Source organism: Syngnathus floridae, chromosome 19, assembly GCF_059516105.1.
Source record: "Syngnathus floridae isolate MCC-2025c chromosome 19, RoL_Sflo_1.0, whole genome shotgun sequence".
NCBI classification, from domain to species: domain Eukaryota; kingdom Metazoa; phylum Chordata; class Actinopteri; order Syngnathiformes; family Syngnathidae; genus Syngnathus; species Syngnathus floridae.
In genome coordinates this window covers 5,808,306-5,831,229 of record NC_142431.1, presented here as the reverse complement: position 1 = coordinate 5,831,229, position 22,924 = coordinate 5,808,306, and the positions used below count along the sequence as shown (strand labels likewise).

The following is a 22,924-nucleotide window of genomic DNA, read 5'->3' as shown; positions in this document are numbered from 1 at the left end:
TCGTCATCAATAATCTTTATTAAAACATCATTGGCCTCCCGCTCGTAGATATTGTACAGCGTAATCATAACGACAACAATATTAGGAATGAAACTAAAGTCTGTTGCACATATTTAATTTCTTTTTTTTATCTCTGTGAACAAAACACTATTTTTTTTTTTACTTTTGACACATTTTGAGGAATGTACAGTTGAGAAATATTTTTTTCTCCTTCCTCCAGACATCAACACACAATTTTATCTCACTTGCACTTCACACATAAACACACACACCTGTGTTACAAAATGACCTGTAATAACCCCGCCCCCGGCCCCTCCCACCTGTGGTAAACATTTGCACACATACTTGCAGGCATATAGAATTGTGTGCATGCTCTTCCGACATGATGTGTGTTTTTGTGTGTGTGCTCGCAGTGCGGCTGCGGTGCTTGGCTTTAATCAAACCCGTAGTTCCAAAGCGCCCGAGGCTGCGGTTTCCACAGGTTACACAACACAAACGCACGAAGGCCGAGCGTCGGGCCGCTATCGACCCGTTGCCGCAACGCGCCAAGTGGTTCGCCGTGGCCGTTTGTCAACGTCTGCTCCTTTTTTGTCCCAATTGGAGGGAAACGGGGGAAGCTAAACGTTGCCTCGTTTGGTGCTGGTACCGGTGACCTTTAGAAAATAGAAGACACTTAAAGCGAGAGGGACACATTTTTTACACAACATAAATTTCCTGCTCCGTTGGGTTTTGGAGTCTCTCGGCGCAGTGTGAACTTTTAAAACACATGATGGTGGTACCCTGGCGAAGGAGTTGAATTTGTCCCGTGACCAAGTTTGTAGATGATTTTTCCACTTCCCCCATATTTTTTTTTCTTCTGTCTAGTGAAGCTTCAACCTACTCATTCCAACGTCGAGCGTCATGTGTCAATGACGTCCTGCGCCGGAGTGGGTTCGTGCGGCAAAGCGGTAGCGTTGGGCAGTGTCTGCGTGTGGCCGACCGAGTTTTGTTGCAGTTCCATAGCCATGGCGTTCTGCGGGTGAGGGAATTCCTTGACCTGCCGGCGGTACTCCAGGAAGGTGGAAGCCTTGGTGGCGATGGCCACCACGTTCTTGCCCACAAAGATGGTGGACACGCGGCTGTCCTGAAAGAGCACCATGTTGACGCCTCGGATCAGGATGGTGACCACGTTGATGGTGACCAGGCTCAGGACCGGGTAAAGCATCATCTTCTGGGGGGTCATGTGCTCGCCTTGCATGCTGATCTCGCTGAGCGACACGCAGGGGAGGATGAGGAGCAAGATGTAGCAGTAAAAGAACATCAGGCCCTCGGCCCAAATGGGGAGTCCCGTGCGTTGGGGTTCCCACAGATTGGCTTGAATGTCCAGAAGATCCAGCAAGTCCAACGCCACCCAGAAGAGACGGCTCCGCATGTCCTCCTTCTTCCGGAAAGTCCTGACGTATTCCATGCTGTCGAGAGCCACCAGAACCAAATATAAACCGGGCACGCACACGGATAAAAGTAACGTCAATGCTTTCCGCGCCACTGTCTCCAGACTCTTCCTGTCGGCTTTGCAATTCTGGAAGACGAAGTACAGCTTGATCTCCAGCACAAAGATGTACAAGAACCAGAGGATCATAGCGTAGCCCCGCCGGGCCGTGCGCACCTCGGCTCCGACCCACACCGCTACGTAGCGTAGCACGATGAGGAAACACACGTCGCCCACCAGCACTATGATGCACACGCCGATTTTTCTCGGGCCTTGATTCTGCTCCACCAGGTAGGCGTCCATGAAGGCCATGCTGGTCATGATGACAATGGTGGTCAAGCACACGTGGCGTTTATCGGGAGGCGGCAACACCATGGCGGGGGCACCTATTGGCTCACACTTGACACCTTTCAGGGGGGGGTTGTCTTAACGTCCGACTACGAGCGGGCGCGCCAGTACTGGAGCATCACTTTGTTACTTCCATCGATTTCGCTGGGCCCGCCCCCCGCGAGCGGCGGAGCTCTACAGCCGACACTCCATGACTGATGGTAATCCACACACACTGCCACAGCCGGCTTGGTCTAACAGACGTGAGACGGGGGATTGCTGCAGTGCAGGAATATCAAGGGAGGAGTTCTGCGTACAAAGCAGCGATCCGGCTCGTGGATTTACGCACGCCTGGCTTAGAATCCCTCCACGTATGCCTCCTGCAGATGCTGGTGTACCCAGAGCGAGGAGTCTGCAGTGGCCTGGAGCCTCCCCCCTCCCAACACCGCCATAAATCACACAGACGGCAGGTCAACGGCCCGGGAGGCCTTGCGTCCTACGCCGGCATCCCCGCGGGGAGGCTCTTACACCAGGTTGAATATCCATCCTTGCCCCTCCCTCCTCCTTCTTGCCACGTGGTAGCTTCCCCTCAGCCTGGAGCGAGATGAAATGAAGAAGAGGGATAGAGGGAGGGAGGGATGGTGGTTTAGGAGGAGGTGGAGGAGAGAGAAAGCTGTCAGCACCACAGGGTATATAACACAGTTGTCATTGCCAGCAGCCATTGCACACGCGAGCAGCCAAGTGATGTGTCAGCTTGGCACCAATGCATATAGAACAAGACAAGGTATAATAAGATTGCTTCACCTTTCTCTCAAGAGTGTGTCATGTGTCTGTGGTCATCGAGCCGCGTGCCTCCTTATCCTCAAATGAAATTCCATTTAGCACACTGCACCCGGCGGTGTCATTTTGATCGGAGCGGCTCATTCCCAAGCCACATACAAGAAGCTACTTACCCCCATATCCGCTTTTTTTTTTTTTTTTTTGCACTTCATTTTTCTGCATCATTACCCTGCACTACAGTTTCAATTTGAGCCAAAGCAAATGAATAAACAAATACTTCATTTCCTGTGTGTAGTGGGGGTGGCAGTTTCCAAAGTATCACAACGGCTGCTGCTGCTGTAAATTTAAATAGCTCATTGGTGTCTACTGGACTTTATCACATGTGCACACCCAGTGAGGAATTATGGTGCAGTATATTGCTGAACCTTAAATTATAATCCCTTTGTTATAAAAAAAAAATGGCAGACAGGTTAGGGAAGCACTCCAGAAAGACTGTTCTGATTTGCTTTTGTCTTTAATTAAATCTATTATCGTACTAATTCTGAATTTTAACCACATAAAGCACTTTGTGCTGTAGGAATAAAATGTACTTGCTCTTCTAGTTTGGTTTCATTTTCTTTCATTTGTTGATGATATGTTGTGTGCTTTGGTCTATTTAAAATTCATGCCACATAGAGCTGCCACATACTTCACTACAAAGCAGTACCCGAGGTACTCCAAGTCGGTCGTCATAAGGTACATAAATAACATGACATCCTACAGTAGTGCTGTAAAATACTTTTGGTCCACTGCAGTAAAAATAAGTAAGCGTGGTTTCTGTTACATGCAATTTTGCAATTTGAAGTAAAAAAAAAAAAAAAAGACCATAATATCCATCTTTTTTTTTTATTTTTATTTTTTTATTTTTACTTCAGGGGCCTATGCGTATTGGGTTGCGGGTAAATTGGAGCCTATTCCAGCTGACTATGTGAGAACAGCCAACAATGGCGATCACTAAAGAGGCAAAATTTATGTTGTCATCTTTCTTCAATGTGAGGTTGGCATTTTATTTCTTGCAGTTTAAATTATTTACGACAAAAATAACTATGATGATATTGTCTAGAAGAAGCATAAAATAGCAAATAAATCAGGTAATTGCAACGTCAAACTCATCCTCCCTCTCGCTGACCTCCCATACACACTTTTACAGCCATTAAGATAATCGCAGTTCTGTTTTATATGCTATTACACTAATTTCCGAGTTGTTCTTGAATGCATCGTTAGCGACGGCTGGTGCGTCACGAGTGTAGCAGGTGTTTTGGTGAGTCTAATGATGCCAAGGCTGATAAAATGGTGGACGAAAAAGCCATGTAAGTTGAATCATTTTGGTACTTTTCGTTAATGTAGACAATTCATGACCAATTAGACCTCAATTTTGTGTGTAATAAGCTTGTATTTGCGTGGGCATGTGGTTATTTTGTGACTTTATTATTAATATTATTTAGTATGTAAATGTCAACTTTTATTTAATGCGTTTTCCCCTTTGAGAGAGGAGTACAGGAAAATCAGTAGAGTCAGTAATATTACAAATTGTTGAGCAGTTTCTTTAATTGTACCACTAAAGGTGCACAATACGTGTCAAGTGTGTCACTTAATTGATTTTGTAGAAAAAAAAAAGATATCCAAGGAGTCCCTGACATATTTCCTCGGCATTCAGAGAGTTACAATTAATTACGACGGAAAGAAAGACACAAAGCTTCGTCATCTCCTGACACATGTAAATTTTCAAATCATAATTTGGCTTCCGCTCTTAGTGTGCTTTTCAACTTCAAGGTAATTAAATCACTTGGAATGATCAAGTGATCATGCTCGGTGTGAAGTTCTTACGTTTCCCTTGTAGTATTGAAAATGTTGCTGTAAGCACATTGAACTTATGCATAAGTAGAACCGCACCCTACTAGGCGATTGAAGTATTGATATTAAATCCATTTGCAAGTGTAATGCATGATGACTCAGTGTGTTTGACCAAAACAACACTTCATGTTTATTTAAAAAAAAAAAAAAAAGTGAAATTATGTATTTCACCCCTCCGAGGACATTTTGGTTGTTTACAACTTTGCAATTTCAAATGAGTAGCCAAATATAACATTCCATCTCTCCTCTCTGTATGATAGGAGGAATTTACAGGCAGTTCAAATGCTAGATTAACTTTGTGACGAGGTTATATGACATCACTGGCGACGTCTGCCAAACAGTCTCATTCGTAATCCAAGCATGGGTATGAATGTATAAAACCCAAATTATGTCGAACGTAGCCTAAGAGAGAGATTACACTCCTAAAACGATGATTAATTGGCTGATTAGGAGAATGCTGCAAATCATTTACATGTTATGTGGAGGAAGACCACACGCACATATAGACGGAGCATCACCTTGCTGTTTAAATTGAAGAAAAAAAAAGATGAGATGCTTCATACCTAATGAATTGATTAGAAGCAATGTGATCATTCAAAAGAGTGGCTTTGAATTTAGAGTCATGCATGAGATGCTAATAAATGTTGAGAGCAAGTCATTTTTGATGTTTTAGAAAAAACATTTCTTTTTGTGGTTGAGAAGATTCGATGTGCACTGCTATCTTGCATCCATCATTTAATTTGCTCATTTCTGGTCTAGGTGCATCTTGTTTGATTCAAAGGTTCAGAACTGGAGAATTTTGGCTTCCTAGGTAAGTGTTTTTTTATTTTATTTTTATTTCTTTTATTTAAGACACAATAAACCACCCTCAGTTTTTTGGTTGTTGTTCCAATACGCACAAAAGATGTGAATACCAAAGAACCAGAAGTTTCTAGAAGAAATAATCCTTGACCTTTCTTAAATATTTGCTGACTGCATTAGTTTTTTTTTTGTGTGTAAACGCTAAACTATAATAGCCTCCATCCCCTTCCGATTCTAACATGGCTCAAGTGCTCCAACCCAAATCGTTAAACACATCTCGCTCCCTTGCCTGGAATTACTTTGCCATGTTTGCTAATCGTATTAAAGTGGCCCTCAAGGGAACAAGTGTGGTCCGTGTATTGTACACCAGACCCGCTCCAATATAGACAAAGCAAATTAAAACAACTAAAGGTATTCGTTTTTTCCATTTTATATGGTCTGAACACGTTCAACACCTTTGCGCTTAATGTTTTGCTCATACAGTTCTCCAAAAGCAAGGCCAAGTGTGCTAAGGTCATTCTCAGGTGAACTTTCCTACAAAACATTTTTGAGATCAACAAATGCACTAAGAATGACTCACAATGGTCAGGCAAGACTGCAATGTCACACTTTGTGCTTTCCATCTATTCATTCCATTCAAAGTCCATTTTGTACACGCACATCTCTTTCGTTCCCATTTTCTTATTTCTGCTATTTTTCAAGAGGTTATTTGACTATTTTGACTGATGCGTCTTACTCTGCTTCACCATGTCTTGTTGCGTGATAAGAACCAAAAGCTACACGCTCGCACAACTGGAAATAAACCGTCCTCTATCTCCGAGCTGTCACGGCTTCTAAATGGAGGTGGGTGTTGATCAAATGCGGCTAAAATTAAATGCGCGTCGCACAAACCAGAGGACGCAACTTCCAGTGGCTTAGCACGTGTCGCTCGGAGAATTTCCACTGAGCGCTACTTAATACCGGCCAATAAGTGATGGCTGCAGATCATCGTAGGCCAAACTCGCGGCTTTCGTCGGCAGCCATTTGTTTCTCTCACTCTGGTGGGTTCAAGTGATCTTCCCAAATGAATTTTACTCTTCCATTAGAGTACCTGCGTGATGGGCGTTAGCCATCGACCGCAGTGCAATTACAAAGTATCAGTCAGGAGATTGAAGGAGGTAACCCAATTTGACGAGCAAAAAGGACATTCATTGTCTTTTCACTCTATTATTAAACCGAGTTGCACAAGAAATGTCAGACTCTAAAGTCCCTCCCACTCCCCGGCCAATTCATTATAGAGTTCCTAAGCATCGACCATAACCGTCTAACGAAGTCAAGCTAAAGTAAATGAGCACTGACGGGAAGACGACAACACACAATGGTGCTCAGCAATGGAATTCAGCCAAAACCGTGTTAGCATCGGCAGCGTTTTATCGATTTGTACAGTGGTTATCTTCTTTTTACACTTGCGTACCAATTACAACTTAGTGTGGGGTTTCTGTAAGAGTTTTTAGAAGTGCTTGACTGCAGTATTTACTTGTGTCTTTTTTTCCCTTTTCTCTTTTACTTCTTTCTCTCTTTTATTTAAAAAAAAAAGAATTTTTGAACATTAGCCTGGCTCCCAAAACTAAAGGTTAAGTACCGAAAAGATTAGTCATTCAAGTCGTCCTGTAAATGTCATCTAAACTTGAAATAAAATCCAAAATGACGCAATATGTCAACTTGGATGACAAATTCAGTTATTCAACTTGTTCCCTGCGCAGATTATGATAAATATAATCCAGATATTCGACAATATCATTTGTGTTTTCTTTCCAGGTCTTCTTTCCCAGAACACTGATAAACATGTAGCGGGAAGTCGACTCAAGGTTGCCTGAGAAGTAAGTCTCATCTTCCGTCCGTTCCCCTTTTATGATTGATGATGCCGAGATTAAAAAGAAAGAACCTCCGAACTGCAACGTGGACACGCCACCCGTATCGTGCCGCCAGCAATCAAACCTATTACGACTGATTTGAAAAGGATCAACAATCCCTCACTGTTAATTTTGTTCAACTGAGGCCGTGGTGATTACCATAATTACATTTTTTCCCAATTTCATTTCCAACACGGAAGCTTTGTTAGCATGCTCCTCCTACATGATCCCATCATTTTAACTCCCCGGCGCACTGATGGCGCCATTGTAAACGTCCATATTGAATTGCCCTATACAATATTCCTGTCACAATAATCGGGCTATACGTGCAGTTCATTCAAGCATCGGGATTTTCCTCACAGTAATTATGCAGAAATAGCAACGTATTGTTCTGTCAATAATTGTCTCCCTTAATCCCACCTTGCAATTCCTCCACCTGTCCATGTCAAACATGGCCACCCCGCGGGGCAAACGGAATCCATCGTCGCATTCGAGTCACGCCGCATTACTGCTTGCTCGATTTCACTTGAGGCTAAAATGACTTTTCAAAGACAAATATCTCGCAGGACTTCTTCGGTATTCATCACATGTGCTGCGTGTCAGCATGAAAAAAAAAATCATCAGAATGATAACCTGCCAGGAACAGCTGAATCACGAGAACAATGTGCGGTATCAAGTTGTTAATGAAATAGCCCGAGTGTGTCGATGCAAATCTTCTGAAGTACTAAGACTTCATGAGCCTTCTAGAGTTTGCATAAAACATTCACACACCTGTCACCTTCAATATGTCGTGGGAGGCAAAGGAAACACAGCAGGGGTAGGGAGAAACACCCCCCCCCAAAAAAAAAAAAAAACGGGATGAGTGGAAAGAGACACAGCATGCAGAGCAAAGGTTGCTGTTGCATGTGATTGATGAAAAGGCAAAGGAGATACGATACCGAGAGGATTTGATGCGCTGCTAATGAGCCAGGAGTTAAAATGGATTGCTTCGCGGGGGTTTTAAATATTACCAGCCGAGGATTAATGATGGGCCAAGTGAGACATTTCCCTTCCTGTCTTCACGTGGGAATTTTTTGGAGAAGTATCACATCAAAAAATCGGCTCGCAAACTCCTCCAGTGCGTGCCATGAAACACCGCGGCCATTCATGTTTTTTTCGTATTTTTCACCACCTGCATTGTGCGAAGGGGAAATAAAATCCTCCAAGCTTTTGCGGCCTGTTAAAAAAAAAGAAAAAAGTCAAGAGTGGAAATTGGCATTTTGGAGCGAAAAATATGTGTTCACCCCATCTCACACCTCAAAAAGAGTTCTGGTGCCATGACTCTGACTTGCAGCCAATCAATCTGTCACAACAGCTCAAAGGGCAGACCTCTGCGAGGGCGCGAGCCTATTCAGCCACAGAATGTGACTGGAAAAAAAAAATTCCCAAACCACCAAAAATATTTTACATAAAGCGCTTCTATATGTCAGAAAATTGGCCTGTCTGGCATATTCAAATGATTCCCCAGACAGTATGAATAGGAATTGAATTCCATGAAGGCGGTGTGCAAACTTGCTTGATAAACACCAATTTGCATATTTCCGACCATCATCAAAAACACCAACGTGCAAAACACGCCGGCCTATTAGCTCTAACAATAAAAGCTCGGCTATTCCACTCGCCGCACTTCTCTGACTGATCTTAAATGATGTCACAGGTGTCACTTTGCCAAATCACTTCATACCCGAGGCAAATATTAATTAACATGCTAATTTGCAACACAGCCGGGTCATTGGTGCACCTCTTTGATAGAACGTTCCACTCACCAGATTGTCACATTTGCAACCATTAGAGCCCGAGTATTATCTAATAACGCATCAACTTGTCGGATGTAAACAGTCCCACAAAGGCTTTGCAGGCAGATGGGGCCCGCTAATTAACTCCTTTTAATTTGTGCCTTTCAAACTAGTAACACATTCAGGACTGGAGAAGCACCATTAAGATATCCTATTAAATGTGATTAATATTCTACACCCATCAATTATTGTCCTTTTTTTTGGAAGCACAATACCTCACATGCATATAGTGGGTTGATGTTAATGATTTCTATTACCTCAAAATGCCACTGTGAGTTTATTTATGCTTTGCTTTCCCTCACTTTGGTTTAAAATATTTCAGGGCACGGCCTCCCATTGGGCAATCTTCTTTTATTTTCCCTTGACCAACATGGTAAGTTTCCGCTGTAGTAGCCCGCTAACATTTGTAATGTCGTTTGACAGAAGCAGGGCCGGAATTAACTGCCGTCCGTGTTGACATGCAATTTAGTTTTTGCTAATTATAGTGCACAGCGATCATAAATAATTCGGTGCTCCTCTGCTATCCTTCACCAGCTCGCTTTCATCCTACAAAGACGCACACATATATGCTAATTTGGACGGATGCTTTTGCATTGAAGGGAGAGGCAAGGGGGGGGGGGCGGAGAACATTGAGCCATGCATCTCTCCCGTACAGTTAAAGGCCATTCATAAATAGCGAGCCTTCACTCTGTCCTGCGGTAACCGATTCCATGAGTCTCCAGTGGCTCCGCCTCCCTCGAGCTATGCTTTAATAACACCAGCACTGGCAAAAAGATGGAAGCATAAAATGCGTCTCGACAGGAGCTGAGGAAAGTCACATGGAAAGTTGCCCGCAAACAACAAAACATGCCGTCATTGTTATTAGAAGAAACCGCTTTTCATTTTTCTGTATTGTGCAGTCTGAAAGCACGAAAGGACTCTCCGTACTATAAATATGTATAGGCTGTAATTTAATCAAATGACTCATGCCTGTGTCGCCATGTCAACTCGGTCACTGTGATCAGACTGAAGATGGAAAAAAAAATTGAAATGAGATTGCAAAGTACGCAGCCAACCCAAAAGACTATCTCGGTTGCTTTTCGGGCTGCAGGAAAATTTTTCCTTTTATTTTTGATCGGACAAACCATTGCTAGCGTTGCGCTGCATTGTTAGCCTTTTACGTATTTGTTTGTTTTATGTACTGCGCCGTAGCTCGCCTTTTGCCTACTACGAACCGATAACGTCAAATAAACGTCTCACTAGAAATCAATGCGGCAATGATTGGAATACAAATTTGTTGCTTGTTTTGCTTTCTGTCATAAATGCCGAGCACCTACCGGGCGAAAAGCGTCTATTTTCACCCTGCTTTCTTCGCTATCTCTCCGAACCTGTTTGACCTGCGCTAAGGGGATAAAGCTGAGCCTTCCCTCACATCTAACAATCTCCCGCTTCCCTATTACGCCGAACGACTGTTGTAGTACACGTCTCCCTCAGGGTCACGTTTTCCAAGCCGAGCTCACATTCTTCATGTTTACATTGCGAGATAGCAAGAACAAGTGATCGGAATCGGAACACACACATTAAGAGAACCACTGCGCATGAATCAAACAGTCATTGTCAGAATATGACTGAAATATAAAAGATGTTTCTGCAGTAATATTACAGAGTGGGGTCATAATTAATATTATGCCACCTTGGAGGGACACCACTTAGACTCTTTCCCGGATATGGATGATGCCCGCCGGATAAAATTTCCCTTTCGGCCGCTGCCTGTGTTGAGCAATGTCTTTTGCTTAAAGGCAACGCTCAAGTACTCCCCTGCGTCGCCACGCTGGAGCCTTCTTTAGTGCAACTGTCAAAAAGCCCACACGGACTTCCGCAGCAGTGCCGCCCTTTGCCAAATGCGAGACCGTAAGATTTAAGACCGGAGCAGATAGCAGAAGTTGCACGGCTCCGGCTTATACATCACGGCCGACTTCTCTCGGGGTTTTTTACTTGCCGAGTGTTGATTATCTAAATGATGACTCCACCGTATCTTAAATTAGGCCGTTGAAGTATCAGCTCATAAATTGCACGGATGGAATGACAACCCCCTGCGGCAAAGAGCCTCCTGATGTAGTGCAATGTGCTATTCTTTCATTTGGAACATGCTAGTGGGTGCTGCATCTGCAGAGTAGATTAGAGTCATAAAACTTGGCGCTTAGATGATGTGACATTTCACCCTGGCTGTAAAATCTCGGCACGGTGCTCATACCGTCTCGCCCACGGTGAATATGTTAATTGTCCGCATAAACAACGGGACAACATTATTGCATGTGCAATTATCTTCTAAATTAAACAAATCTATGCCGATGTCTGTTCCGGTGTCTGACTCTAATCATGCATATATTTATATGATCCAAGTGTAATAAAAACGGCTCAAGGTCAAACACTACAGATTGTATAATCACCGGATAGAAGATAATAATGCGAGGTGGCAATTTTCACGTTTTGCAGTAGTTATCTCCTTTTGATATTCAAGAATATAAAATTTCGGGATGCAGAAGTTGAAAGAATTGCTTCAAGATCCCAACTATGGTTCTCAAGCAGGATTGGATTTTGTTCCACCTTAGACGTTCCATTCTTGGTTCAGATCTTAAGTCAAGTTTATTCTCATTTTCATTTTTTTTTCTATTGCCCAGCATGCTTACATCAGATGGGCATTTATCTTGCTCTTCCTTCACGGTAGTCTCTCCAGAACCAATAAGCAGGCGTGTCAGCCGGTTGTACAAGCAAAAGGAAAACGGGGACAATGAATGACATTGACAGGCGACATGCGTCAGAACGTCTGTTGTAAGGACACTGAACTGATGGTTGATAGCAGATGTGTGTCTAATTGCGGCGGGGTTGGGCGCCCTCAATACGTCTGTCTCCTCCATCTCTGCCTACCAGCAAAGCGCCCTTTGCAACTCCCAATCACTGCCTCTAATTAGAGGCCTTATCTCTGCCAATCACTGAGCCTTTTGCTCTTTTCCACGGCCCGCTGCACATTTAGCAGGCTAACAGGCATAGCCAAGGAGGCGTGTTGGTCATAGAGGACAAGCGATAGATAGACAGGGAGGAGAGAATAAAGTGACATGAGACGCAGGAGCCTGCTCTCGTTGCAATTTAGTATGAAGCGTAATATACTCTATTAGATTATTTGTGGTTTACTCCGGGTAAAACCATTTTCCTTCCTCATTTGAAAATACTGTACAAAATGGCAAACAAGACAAGAAAGAGAAGGTTCTCAAGGCCAACCAAGCTCCAGTAATAGATATTAGTCCCACAGGGCTCAATGCCCATCCCACTGGAATAGTGGAATCTGCCTCAGGTATTGTTTAGGAGGCCGTAGTAGCTAAGTCAACAAGGACATGGCTTTGGGTTGAAATGTGGTCTTCTCACCCTTGAGCAACTCTCCCTTGACTTCTTGCTTGCTATCCTCAGTGGGAATTAGTTCTTTGCGGTGCTTTGCATGCAATACCAATTAAACAGCAGAGTGAAAATTGAATTTATCCTCCGGGGATGAATATAAGCTCAACATATCCATGATAGTCAAATGGGTTGCCATGGGGATTTGCCCATTAACTACTGACTGGGCTTGCACAAAATTGCTTTTTAAAAAATGTATTTAACTTGTTTTAGAAGAGTTCCAGTTAAACTTTATGAGAGTAGGAGTGTTTTTTTCCCCCTAAATGCCATTAAACTGAGGAAAATGGATGACTAATTATTTTTCCTGTTTCTTTAGATAATCGTCAAGATGGCAAGGAGAATCTATGCTCATCTGTAGTGGAAACGATGGTAAGTTTTCCGCTACGCTGCCGACAAACAGGAGAACATGACCCTCTTGTTGTAAAGTGATGCAATGTCATTAGCATTTGCTTACTTAGCCATTCGTTTTACTGTGTGCTTGTAAAAACTATGAACAGCACAGTCTATATTGACACCAGGGTAACCACACTCGAGCTTTCCAGGCAGTATTATAGCCCACTAAAGTAGGTTATCAGGGGTTGCCATGGCAATGAAAGAGATACTTGTCTTTAATTTCAGGTGATTTGCGGTTATGATGAGGTCACATTGCTCTCGGATCCTCTGCAGATCTTATTTTTCGGGGTTCGTTATGAATATCTATCAGGCAGTTTGCATTTCACAGGATTTCCAATCGCTTTGACATTTGAGTGCTTCCTGTGTGTTTGAGAGAGTTTGTTAGATAATGAAATTCTCAGGAGATGTGAACCGAGAAAGGGGTTGTGAATTTGATCTTAACAAGAAGGGACTTAAACAAATGGACGGACGTGAAAGTGTCCAATGATGCTTAAGAGCGTCAGGGTGAAAAGAAACCGACTTTCCCGCCTCCCCCTTTCTCAATGTCCGTCCGTGTTCGTTAGGTCGGGAACCTCTTGAAAATCAATTTAAGGAAATTAAAATTCCGCCAGAGTTCCATCATTAGCTTTTATAATTTCATCTTCCTCCTTCAGTGCCTTTATCCCAGAGCCACTCAGTTCATCTCTGCAGCACAACCCCGGTGAATAATTAACCGTAGTCGTGAGCGGCAAGCCGATGAACGACACAAGCGTTCTATCGTTCCCACACAGCCGCACACCTGCAGCGGTGGCGCGCTTTTAAGCTTCTTCCTGCTTCTTTTATCTCCCTACAGTTTGACTTCAGCCCGACGTAGCGTGTCTCCCGCTCGCTCACGCTGGGTTTCGAACATGCGAAATCTGTCGTGCACATACGACTCGCACGTACGAATTTATCGTCCACATACGCATAAACGGCTAGCGCTGCTTTCAGGTTTTTTTTTTTTATTTTAAGCTCGGGCAACTGCATATGAGAGCCCTCCTGCTGTGACACAGAACGCGGCAAACCCATTAACCTCTATGAAGGAAAGGAAGGAACCATGTAGCGACTCGCCCAAATAGCCAATTTGGGGTGGAAGTCGGAACGGATGGAAAACTTGACGGCGGCGCTGCTGAAACAGAACAAAAGTCTTAGCCGGGCTTTAGCGCTAAGTCTGGATATTGATGAACAAGTTCCTCTGTGATTAGTCAAAAGGCTCCATTGGATCTTCTTCACGGAGGCCGGATCTGTAGGAACTCTGCTGCAGTTTTGAAGACGTACAGCGATTGTGTCTGCTAATTGTTTTGCCGAGAATACATCGGCCAATAATATCTCGCCAAATGAAACAGAATGTCGACTCATGTATTGGCATGGAGACAAAGCCTCGGGGATAGATTCAGCAGACTTACTGAACACATCTGTTCCGTTTGCCTCATTCATGCCTTTTATTGATTTTTTGTCTTTGCTGCATTTTTATTGCTCGACTTTAGATAGCAATTCACGTGATCAAATATGAAACCTAACAATTTGACAGTTTGCGTGAATCTGACTCAACGCTCCGCTCTCACGATGCACTCCATCAGCAGGACTTAATGATAAGTCCACGTTTGTTTTGACCTGCCGCTCTAAAGCACTTAGATTTGAAAGATTGTTACAAGGAAAACAGCCCCACCAAAGTGTTGACTAATCGGTGCCATTAAAATCTTGACATCTGCTGGTTAATTATTTCCCAATCGCTTTGTGGCGATCATTTGTCCCTGAGATGAAACACAAGATCGTTAAACAAGTCTGGATTAGCCAAGATGGCTGACAAATACATTTGGAAAATGTAAACGTGACCTTAATTCTCAAATTGAGAAAGCTTTATGAGCCATAAGAGATGTTGACGTTTTGTCCAAACAGCATTCAAAAGGCATTTACCGTGGGAACCATATGCTGCTTGTTCCGTCACGTCTCCACTGAGATGTTGACGCAAGAAAGAAAATCTATTGCAACAAAGTTTTAGTCATTACGAGCAGACGGTTGCACAACATAGCTGATATTGATCTACTGAGACGAAGGATAACGTTCAAAGGCGTCATGCTTCTGGGACTCAAACGGTCTGGTTTCATTAAGTGTAAACATTGGGAAGAAAGAAATCATTTGAAATCGAAGAAAGTGGGAAATAAGGGAGCCAGACAAAGCCACCAAAACAAAGAAGTCCAAAAAAAAAAAAAAAGTGTTTTTTTTCCTTTTGTAATCCCTTCATATTGCGAGCCAAGTCAGGCTAAATGAGCATGTTTGCTGGATGATGAAGCTTTTCGGTTCGGTGGAGGCTGCAGCCCGTGTCTCTGGCTCTGACTTGAAACTGTGGGCAGCAAATTTCGGACACGCAGCCAAAGAGCCGTGTGGACAAAGATGAAGCACCCAACACTGCTTTATCTCTGCTTCTAGGAACAACACCCACATACAGTAAATGGCTGGTTTGGGCCTTTCAAAGAATCAGAAGGGATGACGCTTGAAACTGCTTGTGTCTGTTGAGTTCTGAGCCTTGTTTACACAAAGCGCTGTGATTTAGCTCAGCAATACTGTCATGACAGGAAAAAAAATAGTACAATATGTATCAAACAGTTTGTTTTCAGTGATGGGCGAGTATCGGTACTTGTCGAGACGGCCGATAACAAGCCACCGATACTAAAGCCATTGGACGTCCCGAATTGATATAATTGCAGTTGGGTTGACTTTTGAATCTAAAATCTTAATTCTGTCCTCTAGTTTATTTATGTCCAAAAAAAAAGCATTGATGTTCTTCTAGTTCTTTTTTTTGTATTTTCCAGCTATGACTGGGAGAGTCGAGTCGTGATTGTCTGTGGAGTTGTGTGTAGTGTGCTGTGAAGAGTGTTTGAAATAACCGGCCTTGAAGTGTTGATAAGAAACAAGCCTTGAATTGAGTGCCTCGTGTGGCAGGCGAGGCGCGCGAATCGTTTCATGTTTATTTATCATTGTTTTTCTTTTTCCGTAGGTTTACGGCTAATTGCAGAGTAGAGCGGCTTTCTGAACGTCGATTAGCGCCCTACTGAGTTGAGAGGCAGTACGGATGTTGCGAGGAAGACGCAAAAGAGAGAAATTACACATCAGTAAAAACAGGAAAAAAAAAAAAAGGTAAGGCAACATTTATGTGTTGACACGGTGCCGTTCGTTTTGTGGACACAAGCGGTATGTTTTAGGACGACATGAGTGCCGGCTTGCGTGTTGATGTAGCTTTTAAGTGCTGCAAGATGCGAGAGTGGGGAAACAAGGGGGTGAGTTGAGGTTATGGGGAGTGATGGCTGAAAGGAGCAAGCGAGCGAGACGCAGCGAGAGAGAGAGAGCGAGACAAGTTCTCCACAGCCCAGAGGCAGTGACACACTAGCAGATGTTTCTGCCTCTCAACGCCAAGAACGTGCATCTCCCCAGAAAGCGGCTGCTGCTGCGAACTAATCAGTCCACCGGTGGTGGCTGCAGCCTGCCCCCACCCCCCACCCCTCCCCCCTCCCTGTCACAAGTGATTTACATTGATGCTGATTTACGCTATTGTTAGAGTTCCTTTCAGGGTTGAAGTGCTAATCCTGCAGAGCCGGCCCTCATACGGCGAGGTTATGACAGAGCTCACCTCAGATGCCTCACAATTTGTGTCCTCGTAGCAAAGGCCAGCGGAGTAGCAAACGAGTGGGCTGTAACGGGCAGCGTGTGGGACAATGCCCGTTTGGCTCGAGCTTCTCTCTGCTGCCGCATGTTCGTTTCTGCTGCAATTAACTCAGCCTCGCTCGTAGAGCACTGCGACGTGGAGTGCCGACAAGTCGAGTGTCAAAGTCCCTGGGCCGAGTCTAATTACCAACAGCGCAATTAAAACGCACCTTCTGCAAAAATATCGACCATTAGTGGTTTTCCAAAGAAACAAATTCTCCTTGCTCCTTATTAACTACTGTATACTTTCCACATGGGCTCAATTGAATATCGATTTTCAATCTGGTCGGCCCATCAACAGCAAAATGTATTTTCACCCCCTTGGCTGAGTTACGTTTTTGCATGCAGAGCTTGTTCACTTGTTGGACCATGCCATAATTAATTAAGATCTACATCACTGCAGACGGCATATGGAGACAAAGAATTGCGTGCACGTCTGCTATATCTTCCCAAAGTGTAAAGTCCTGTAAAATTGACTCCAGAGTGAGACCTCATCTTGCCTAACCTTGCTATTTAAAGCATGACAGAATAGATTCAAACTAGGGATTTCGATTTACAGATTGCTGTGAATCTACAGCGAGCGTTATTGCATTAAATCCCAAATTGCAAGCGACTTTTATTGGTTGGCCTCTGCCAACCTTCTGCCAAATTAATGAAACATCGTCGGTCCAGGGCAAACAAAAAAGCCGGACACACACACGGGAACATCCAGCCCATCAGACCAACACATGCTCAGCGCACAAATGTATGCTCGGCAACAGCACACAATACATCGTGTTAAGTACCGTCTGGACAGGAGCAGGCATTCTTTCAGTGATGCAAACATGAGCGGAGTAAAAGTAATGTATTCATTAGAGGAGGCACTCTGACAGTCCCCGTTACACATAGAGAAGTGTGCAGGCTCACGCATTAGCGAGGGAAGATGTTTCTGTGGACCGAGCGGACATATTGTGACTTTCTTTTTCCAAATGGAAATGCAGCATGCATTCAAAATAACAAAGTATGTCCGCCTTCGGTCAAGTGATCATTTTTACTGGTTCCTATACCTGCTCTCCAATGACTGTAAAGGCAGCAGTATATAAGACAAGTTTATAGACTCTGGAATGCTTTTGGACTTCCAGCGACATTAAATCACAATCGCAGTCTGCTTTTGAAGGTAATGTAGCAAGGTTGGTACCAGTGGACTCAATACTGCATGTGGCGTTTGGAAATTATACGTGCAATACACAGATTGCATTGAAACGACTTGAGAAAAACAAAGTGCATGTCAGAATGTTGCAAATTCATCCTTGACAATTTTTTCCTCTCTCATCTCTTTATACAGAGCCTTGAGACATTTTCTGTTTACTTGTCAGAGGAATCTTGCAGCTCTGTAGGATTCAACATTTCCCGATTATGATGATTATTATTATTTTTCTTTGAATGTCACGTTGAGGAATAAAATTGAGAGAAAATGAAATGGAAAACACAAGGCCATAAATGAGTAAAATCAATTCTAAGGGTGAAATGAGTTTTGGTTTGAATTGGGCTGTGGGGACCAAACAAACGGCATTAAAAGACACAAACAGTCACAAGGACCAAGATACTGCTTAGAAGCTATGGTGCTGCTGTTTTGGTTAGCAAATATTGCCAAAGGAGTGAAATTATTACCACCTGATATTTTTTTCTTGATGACCAATTGTGGCAAGGCGTCCAGACGTTGAGGAAATACACCGCCATATGTCTCGACCTGCTTGTGGCACTTGAGCTGATGTATTTGCCCATCACTTGTGTATCGCTGATAACTGCTTTCCCTGGAGGGCTGCAATGGCTCCAATCTTTCACCACTAGCCACCCTTTCTGGCACTTTTGTGCTTTTCAATGTGGTGCCAAAATGTTGGGATACTTATATAGGCGGTAATAACATTGAATTGTAAGTAGAAGCTCACAACAGGATTGCGACGTAAAAAAGCAAAAATTCCATCTTAGAGCCAAAAAAAACCACCCACGGTCAAATCAGATGAGGAAACTTCTTTAACTGCTTTGCGGATGGGACACATTTTATCACACCATAAAATCCAGTAGTCTCACTCGACCTGGCAGTTATTAGTCAAAAGCCGCCGTGGCACTTTTGTTTTCTCCTCGTACCAACATTAAGGGATCAGGTCTTTGATTTGCAATCGTCCACATATTGTAACTCTCCTTTATTGGCTACTAAACACCGAAGCAAGTGTTTATTTGCCCAAGCCATCTTTCCATTTTGATGTACTTGGCTGTGTCATCGTTTTTGACCTTATCCTTGCATTTTTATTTCGCATTAGCTAAGTATTTTGCATCTATAATTAAGCATACAGTATTTACAAAAAAGTTCCATTATGGGATGCCCGGAGGTTGCTTTCTCGGTCCTCGTTATTGTTTAGTACGGCTGTTATTGATCGACTCTGCCATGTGGCTATTGATTGGAGTGGAAGCCATTAGGTCAGGGAGATTCCAACCTTGGATTCCGAAGCGGGAAAACCGGTGCCGGAAAACCGGAAAATATACAATGTTGCAAATTGCATACGGTGCAAAAGTGTGTCAGGCCGGGATGATGCCAACAACATTACGGGATTGAGCGGGCGTAATGCAGAATAAGACAAAGGGCTCTAATTTAGCTCGTCTCGCCGCTGCCAGCGGGCGCTGTCCAAATAAACAATCTCGTTTTTGATGTCCCGGGCACACATAGTTTTCAAGAGCGCGCTCGGTTTTGGCCTGCGTGACAGCCTCCCACATTGTCTCCGGCCGATCATTCAAATTGACCACCGGTCGCTATGCGGCGGTGCTGGGGCTGGGGGTGGGGGGGTCAGATGATTGGTGAGGGGGCTGAATGACCGCGCAGTACTTCACTCAGCTCCGCCGCTTTCTGCTCATATATTTATAGCGGTACTGTATTTAATTGAGTTTCTAGCGGGAGGGCTGAATTTTAAAGAGCCCCATAAATGGAATTCGAGGCATGCGGAAACACAATCCGCAGCGCAATAAGCATGCAAAGTGCACAATCATGAAAAGCAGCTCGCTCTGTAATCTGTGTAATGCAACACATTTGAAATGGAGCACATTGGCTCTCACTTCTTGGGATGCCAAGAAGTGTACGGCTGACCTTAAAGTTGTTGTTTTAAAATGTTAATCGATGCAAAGACCGGGAACCTGATATTGATGATTTAATCAAGGGCAAACTTCATTGTAAACTCCTGCGGCAGTATGTGTCACAATATTTGCGTGATATAGTGCCACAATGGTAATAAGAGCCATAAAATGTAATTATTTCTGTTATTTCTGCTTTTACTCAGGGGTGAGGTATTCAAGTGAACGACTCAGAACGATTCGGCAATATATCTATTAGCGCGTAATTTTATCTTTTATTGTATGAGACAGTTGAGCGTACATGCCCTGAGGTAAAAAAATTCCATTGTAAGGAGATAATAAAACACTGCGGAATGGCGTAGCCAATCGTGCGGTCTGACCCCTGCAGGGTCAAAATTCAAATTCATTGTGTGTTTATCCGATAATAAATTGAGCATGATAGATTAATTTACATTTGGCTCATCAGCCAAGCAAAATGAATGAATACAGTGGAGCCCGGAGCTTAATAACCCGGAGGAAAAACCGGCACCTCCAAATGTGATTTCTTTCAAGGACACTGGAGAGGAGCAGCATGGAAACCTCCCCGTGACAATTTACACGAAATTCTCATCACTCGCAGCTTGAGCCGACGTATCAGACACGGTTAACGCCAAGCCGAGCGTTATCACGCGTTCAATGTAATCAGAAATCCTAATTAGCGTCATTAAAATTGACGCTGTTAAATCGGGGACTTGGAGAAAATCACTCTGCGTTTACGCTGTCAAGCTGGGTTGACTGTATAGTCTGAGCTATCAAAGCTGGTTACAGTGCTGGAGGCTGAAAGCATTGGGGGGGCGGGTGGTGAGGGGGGCGGGTCACCTCTTATCCAAAGCGAGCCTGGCATGTGCATTTTTCTTCCTTTGTAGAGTGTGAATTAATTTCTCAGTGCAAAACAGCTGCAGCAGTGAAGCATGGAGGCAGCGAGAAGTGATGCCGCTCGGCTCTTGTAACTAAAAGGTCAAATATTTAATCGCGGTTAAATACGACGTTTAGTAACAATTGGTGAAATGGTGTGAAAGTCCTGTCGTGGTGTTCAAAAGTTTGCAGCACTTAACGAGGACCTACTTACTAAAAATATGAGTAAAATAAATATCTGCGTGATTTGCATGTAAATTCCGGTTAAATTGCCAACATAGGAAGCAAAATCATCCTAAATTGAAGACCTTGTGCAATCAATTTATAACAAGCAAATTAATCAGACCGCATGCAACAATTGTTACTGTCATGTAATTACGATTTTATTGACATAATATTTCAAAGATAATCAATCAAAATGCGACATGGCAAGCTAAAAAAAAGATTCACACCAATCATGCATTTCATTATTTTCCTGTTGACTCAAAAGTATCACATTAATTCAAGCTATTTTTAGACACCACACAATATTCATGTAGTGTCAGGAAAGACACAGAGTCACATTCTCATTATCCGACAGTCACTTTGAAATATTGTCGGGCACAGTAGTTCAACGGTGGCGGTCATAGATTTTCTCAGTGACCCCGCTTGTCGATGTGCTTGCGCGCGCCCGTCCGTGTGCGCAGGGGCGTGCGCGCGCACGCCGGAAAACCGCTCGCTGACTCCACAAAACGAACCGCTTGTCATTTAGCAAAACTGACGAGCCGCTAGCAAACTCGTTCTCGTGGATCAAGTGAAATTGTGTTTAACAAGAATCTATTGTTGATACAGCAAAAAAAAAAGAGGGGGGGGGGGGTGAACGCGCATAAACGCATCCTTTCGAGAGCGAGAGAGAGGAGAGGAAAGTCACAAACTGGAGCCGGTCGGAAGTGACAGTGATGATAAAATTTTTACTGCACTTATATTTTGTCTGCCTTGTCATGTTCAACAGTGTGTTTTATCCTTCCCCATCTGTCTATGACACAAGCAAACATGAACTCTGCTGGCTTACCGTCAATCCACTAGTCTGTCCAAAGTGTTGAATCTCATCGCAGGCTCAGAAGAGATGCTTTGTAAATCCGTTGGGGAGGGTGGAAATGATAGTAATAATAAAAAGCAGCAGTCCGAATTAGTAATATGGTAATTAGTTACGCGGACCAACGTCCCATCCTCGCTCGCGTGCCCGATGCGAAAGAATTCAGACATGCGTGGCGAGTCCAATCTGCAGACTACAGTCAACCGCTTTGGGTAAGCCTCTCGCGCTCTCTCTCTCTCTCTCTCTTTCTCTCGCTCTGCCTCCCTTCTCTCTCTCTCTCTCCCCCCTACTCTTCTCTCCCTCCCCCTCTCTCTCGCTAAACAGAGGACATTTGCCTCCTTGGCAATGATGTGATAAAGAAGTATTCAATTTGAGTTAATTGATTGCAACAGTGCCAAAACAAAAATCCAACTCCTCTTGCATGTAAAATAGATTAAGTTAAAAAAAAAAAAGGCTTTCCATCTCCAAGCTAATAGTTTGCTGAAAACAACTACATTAATGAGCACTTTGTTTAGATATAAGCACTCGGCTGCCCTGTCACCGAGTCCTGTAAGAAAGGGGAGCAACAGTTTGCAAAAGAATCCGCCATAAAAAAAAAGAAGCAATATGCTCTAAGTAGCATTGCTGGATGGATTAGTGTCCAAACAAAAGAATGGGCGTTCTAATTAATTTGCCACGGCTCATTTGCAAGCATCGCGGCATCTCCTGGGGTAGGAATACAACAAGATGGAAGTGGCATTTATTAATTGGTGTATTTTTACAATGTTGCATCTGGAAAGCTAAAAGATGGGAAAACCCACTCCAGGGTGGACCTGGAATAGAATCCAGACCTGGTTTAATTCTCCCGTCAGCGCTCAGAATTGTGATGAGTCCAAGGTGTCTCTCTCACCCCTTAGTCAATTGTGATAAACGGTATATAAAATGGATGGATGGAGGACAAGAGTGATTTGGCATGCTACACTAACTCATGTAATATTGCTTGAATTATGCGATGAGACATTAAAAAGTCATTATGCACACGTAGGTCAAAAGCGTACAACTGCTCCAGATGCATAAGTGGCCGCCATAATAGCGTTTTTGATGGGTGCGGTCGATTGCTGAGGTCGGCGTGTTAACGGTGGCATGGGAACGTGATGCTTGGAGTCAATTTTGATTTACATAAGGACTCCCGAATCTTATTGATAAATAAAAAAAAAAATTCAAATGGCGTGTCTTTTAATGCCCGCTGCTTGGTCTCCATGCGATGAATCAGTTTTGATGGCTGTATTGCCTCATTTGCGAGACGGTGGCGACATTATGCAGAGCGGAGTTTGCT

At 43.6% G+C, this 22,924-nt stretch overlaps 2 protein-coding genes across 2 annotated transcripts in view; one reads left to right on the top strand and one right to left on the bottom strand.

Moving 5' to 3' along the window:
• tmem121ab (transmembrane protein 121Ab) lies at positions 1–21,827 on the bottom strand. Its single transcript, XM_088361017.1, has 2 exons — positions 21,586–21,827; positions 1–2,389 (listed from the first exon to the last, which is right to left on the bottom strand). The coding sequence occupies exon 2, from the start codon at positions 1,841–1,843 to the stop codon at positions 899–901; it is 945 nt and encodes a 314-aa protein (XP_088217143.1). The 5' UTR covers positions 1,844–2,389; positions 21,586–21,827; the 3' UTR covers positions 1–898.
• The window catches only part of fut8b (fucosyltransferase 8b (alpha (1,6) fucosyltransferase)), a 99,559-nt gene continuing 80,511 nt past the window's right edge, over positions 3,877–22,924 (top strand). Inside the window, exons 1-4 of the mRNA XM_088361016.1 lie at positions 3,877–3,924; positions 5,228–5,279; positions 7,067–7,128; positions 12,742–12,794. The gene's annotated coding sequence lies outside the window, so the exon portion shown is untranslated. The remainder of the gene's footprint in view (positions 3,925–5,227; positions 5,280–7,066; positions 7,129–12,741; positions 12,795–22,924) is intronic.

Excerpts from the sequence above, each read along its gene's own strand:
- tmem121ab (XM_088361017.1), bottom strand. The coding sequence starts at position 1,843 with ATGGTGTTGCCGCCTCCCGATAAACGCCACGTGTGCTTGACCACCATT.